Raw genomic sequence first — 4,513 nt, forward strand, 5'->3', positions numbered from 1 at the left:
CCCTTTGACCCTCCCCTTTCTCAAGCTCTCTCTCTTTCTCTCTCAAATAAATAAAATCTTAAAAAAAAAATTGCAGAGTCGGGACTCAAATCTAAGAATTCAGGCCAGTGACTTTTCCGGGGGACAAAGGAAGAAATGATAACAGGATGGACAAGGGGAAAAGAAATCGGTGAGCGTGCGTGTCAGGTTGGAGCGTGTCATGCTGTCACCTGTAGAGCGAAGCTCAAACCCAAGCCTCCTTGGTCCAGCTTCTCTTCGGTTAGGTTCTTCGTCAGATCCCCTGAATTCTGAGCTCTGCCAGGGCCAGGGATCTGTCAGATTCAAGTCTAGGTTCTCAGCACCTGGTGTAGCCCATATGGGTAGGTGTTGGAAAAAGGTGATTGAACTGATTTCTTGGAACGCCCCTGCACTTTCCAGACTTCAGGCCTTTGCGCACAATATTCCCTCCACTTAGTGGAACTAACTGGCCCCAGGGTCTGACCCCTCCAGGCATGGTGTCTGTAATGTTTGCCTCACTGACTATCCAAACATATGGGGGATGGCTGGCAGTCAGTCTTTTTTTTTTTTTTTTTCTTTTTTTAAAAGGTTTTATTTATTTTAGGGAGAATGAGAGAGCTGGCGGGGAGTGGAGGTGGGGGAAGCGTGGAGCCCAATGTGGGGCTTGATCCAATGACCTGAGATCATGGTCTGAGCATAAACCAAGAGTCAGACACTCAGCTCAACCAAATCATGCAGACACCCCCCTTTTTTTAAAGTGTATGTGTTTAAGTAAGCTCTACACCCAACGTGGGGCTCGAATTTACCACCCTGACATCAAGAGTTGCATGCTTTTCCAACTGAGTCAGCCAGGCAGCCCCCCAGTTTTTTTAAACTAGTAAGGAAGGAACTTGCTGAAGTGAGGTCTTCTGCCCGCTAGGCTGTATGAGTCCGTGAGGGCCAGTGCCCGTGTCCTTCAAGTTCACTGCTGAATCCCCAGTGCCCTGCATGGGCCTGGTGGATGGACTTGTACTAACTGAGGTAGGGAGAGCCCAAATGAGAACCCAGTGGCCTGACTCCTTTCACACTGTCCAAGGCTTCTCATTGCCATGGAACAGAATAGCCACCCTGGCCCCTGCCACTGTCTGTCTCTCTCTCTGGGCTTCTTTTCCTCTCAGGGATACTGAATCTTTACATAAGCTCTCTCTTCTCCTGGAATATGTGTTTTGTTTTGTTTTGTTTTGTTTTGCATTTCTTCCCATTGTTTTCTGGTGATGCTGTCCATCACCTGGCCATGCTTCCACCTCAAGGGCAGGTTCTGCTGGCCCAGCTGGATCAGTTACAGTCTCGCATTTCCCTGAAGATGGTAATTGGCCAAAACAGTGTGCATGCGACTTAAATGAAGGGCCAATCACTGCCCTTCCCAAGGTCAGATAAACTGAGGCTGGGAGAAAGCACGTCTCCCTTCTACTGCAGATTTCCAAATTGCCACAGCCATGTTCCCTGCCCAGAGGAGATAATCAGGGATAAGAGATGAACAAAGGAGCAGTCCTGGTGGGCCCAGCAGACACTTTGGTTTCTACAGTTCTTCCTTTGAGCTTAGGTATCTGGAAAGCTTTTATTCTTCCCAGCCACTGGAAACAACCAATTCTTTTTTTGGCATAAGTTAACTTCATTTGTTTGTAAAGGAGAGACCTTACCAATACAGAGGCCAATAATTTTTTCTCTCTAAACTTACAGTGGTCTTGTAAGAAGGGGGGTGACTGTTTACAGGAAGGCCCCCTTCTAGCACAGCTCAGTGCGGGTTATGCCGAGTAGGGCCTGCCTGGCTGGAGTTTGATGGGGATGGAAACAGCTAGATTACTGCACTTAATAGAGTGAACCGAGAACCCCGGGGGCTCTCTAAGAATGGAGGAGGTGGGGACTAAGGAGGAGAGAGAAGTCAGCACTGTGGCCTGAAGCCACGGATTCTTCTGGTGGGTGAAAGGGAAAGAGAAGCATGGGAAGACTTTCCAACACCAGGGTGTTTGAAGGACCAGGCACTGAGTGGTCGTCTAAAATCCTCACTTTGAGGGCGCCTGGGTGGCTCAGTGGGTTAAGCCGCTGCCTTCGGCTCAGGTCATGATCTCAGGGTCCTGGGATCGAGTCCCGCATCGGGCTCTCTGCTCAGCAGGGAGCCTGCTTCCTCCTCTCTCTCTCTCTCTGCCTGCCTCTCTGCCTACTTGTGATCTCTCTCTGTCAAATAAATAAAAATAAAAAAAAATCTTAAAAAAAAATAAAAAAAAAATAAAATCCTCACTTTGAAGTAGACCCTTTATTGGCAAACATCCTTTCCTCTTTTTTTTTTTTCTTTTTAATATATTTTTTTATTTTACTTTTTTAAAGTTTTAAATTCCAGTTAGTTAACATAGTGTAATATTAATTTCAGGTGTACATTATAGTGACCTCTTCTCCTCTTTTAATGAGTCTCCTAAGTTTGGGACTGCCTGGGAGAGAATTAAGGTGGAAACTGAGAATGGTGGTCCTTTTGGGTGAGTGTGGGATTTTGAAGTACTCTAGGGAGGGCTGGGAATTCTACTCCATGTGGATTAGGGGTGTTAGGTCCTTTGCTTTTAGATTTCAGGGGACAGGAGAGAGTGAACCTGACCTCTGGGTTATGTGTATTTCCCCCCCAATATTAAAATAATACAGACTCATTAAAAAACAAAACTGGAAAGTGGAAAATACTTGTTCAGCTAAATGCTATACTTCCAGGCATTACTTGGGTCATGGATGGATTTTAGAGTATTAAGTCTGAGGACACTGAGAAGTGTGCTAGCCTATCAACCATCATCTGTGGGAGCCTGGGCAAGTGTCTCAAGGTTCTGTTCCCTCGCCTATAAAAGGGGAATGAGAAATCAAGGTGTTTCAAACGACTTCTCTCCCAATCTTTTTCTGGTTCCACGACTCCTAGGAGAAATCAGGCTCTAGATGGCCCCTAACCTGAGCCGCCCAGGGTCACAGAACAGCAGGTAGCAAACTCTAATTCCAACTCGGGAGCATTAAATGGGCGGGTGTGGTTGGCCATTCTCTTTATTCTGAGTTGTCTGTCCAGCCCATCCAGTCGGGAGCTTCGCTGGACCCCCGGAATCTAGCACAGCTATGCGGATTGCATTGGAAAACCCAGGAGAAGGATGAGGAGAAGGATGAGGCCAGGGGCTGAGGGGAAAGATAATCCTGGAAGGGGTCAGGATCAGTAAGAAGTTGGGTGGAGGGCGTTTGGGCCGACGGGGAGGGCTGGCCTCTAGGGCTAGGTCCGAGGGAGGAGGCCGCCAAGAGGAAGGAGCTGTTGGATGGGGCGGAGCAGTTTGCGGACCGATGGACGGGACAGACATACACGGCCAGCCCGGAGTGGAAAGAACAGTTTATGCTGTGCTTTATTAAAATGTGCATCATTCTTTTATTTTAAAATGTGCATCATTGTCTCGTGCTCGGCGCGCGCGACCTCAGCGTGGTGGCCCGCTGTGGGCCTCGTCCCCGCCCGGCTCCCGCGGAGCCGCCGTGCGCAGGCGCACTCAGGTGGCGCGGGCCCGGGGGCTCCCGCCCATGGCCAGGTAGACGTCGATGGGCACGTGCAGCAGCGTCAGGCAGTGGCAGCCCGGGCAGCGTCGAAGCGGCCTGAGGAAAACGGGGCCCCGCCTCTGCTGTTGGGAACGCGCCTGGGGACTGCACCCGGGCCAACCCGCCCCCACGGGGGTTCCGCGGTGGCGGAGGGTGGGGGAGGCCCTGACGCTGGGACGGGGTTATGGGCAGGGAAAGCCTGGACGCAGGCGGTCCGGAGCCCCCGCACAGCGGGGACGGTCGGGGCGGCGGGGAGGCGGGGGGGCGACGGGGAGGGCGCCGGCCTCACCTGACCGGGTTGTGCTCCGTGGCCACCGGCTCCGGGCTGTCCTGGGACTCGGGGGCGGCGGCAAGGCCAGGGGAGTCTCCGGCCTCAATGGGGAATCTTCGACCCTGCGGGGGCTCCTGGGCACTCATGTCCAGGCCCCGGGGCGCTCTGCGAGGGGAGGGGCAGTCAGGCCGCTCCTGGGCCGCCGGGCGCCCCCTGCCCACGCCCGCCCCCTGGGCCGTTGCTCACCTGCCGGAGGCCGAGGCCGGTCCCAGGCTGGAAGCAGCTGCCGGACCCCTGGCCGCGGGAGGACGCTCCGGTCCAGGCGGAGCCCGGCAGGTGTCTGCGGCGCGCCGCGCCCCGGGCATCGAGGGGGCGGGCTGCATTGTGACCCGGGCGGCGGCGCGCTGACCTCACAGAGCCCGTTCCTCTCGCGGGGAACCACCCTCCCTCCCACCCCCATCGACTCGGGAGGCCCGGCACTCAGTGCGGCCGCGAGCCGGGGCTGGAGGGCTCTGGCCATGGCGCCTCCGCACTGGGTCGGGCCGACCCCCGGCAGCCCGATGGGGGCGCAGGAGGCGGCTGCAAGCAGCCGCGAGGTGGCGTCCACGAAAAGAAGCCGCTCATTCTGGGCAGCGCGCAGACGCCCCCGAGCGCCCCGGGGCGGGA

At 54.5% G+C, this 4,513-nt stretch overlaps 1 protein-coding gene across 1 annotated transcript; it reads right to left on the minus strand.

Annotated features, from left to right (window-relative positions):
* Positions 1-3,367: 3,367 nt before the first annotated feature.
* On the minus strand, positions 3,368-4,230 carry FAM229A (family with sequence similarity 229 member A; the record flags this gene model as incomplete). The annotated part of the gene is made up of 3 exons (XM_082685793.1): positions 3,368-3,633; positions 3,866-4,012; positions 4,094-4,230. The coding sequence occupies 3 exons, from the start codon at positions 4,228-4,230 to the stop codon at positions 3,531-3,533; spliced, it is 387 nt and encodes a 128-aa protein (XP_082541919.1). The 3' UTR covers positions 3,368-3,530.
* Positions 4,231-4,513: the final 283 nt, after the last annotated feature.

Source organism: Mustela nivalis, assembly GCF_964662115.1.
Source record: "Mustela nivalis genome assembly, chromosome: 10".
Classification (NCBI taxonomy): Eukaryota; Metazoa; Chordata; class Mammalia; order Carnivora; family Mustelidae; genus Mustela; species Mustela nivalis.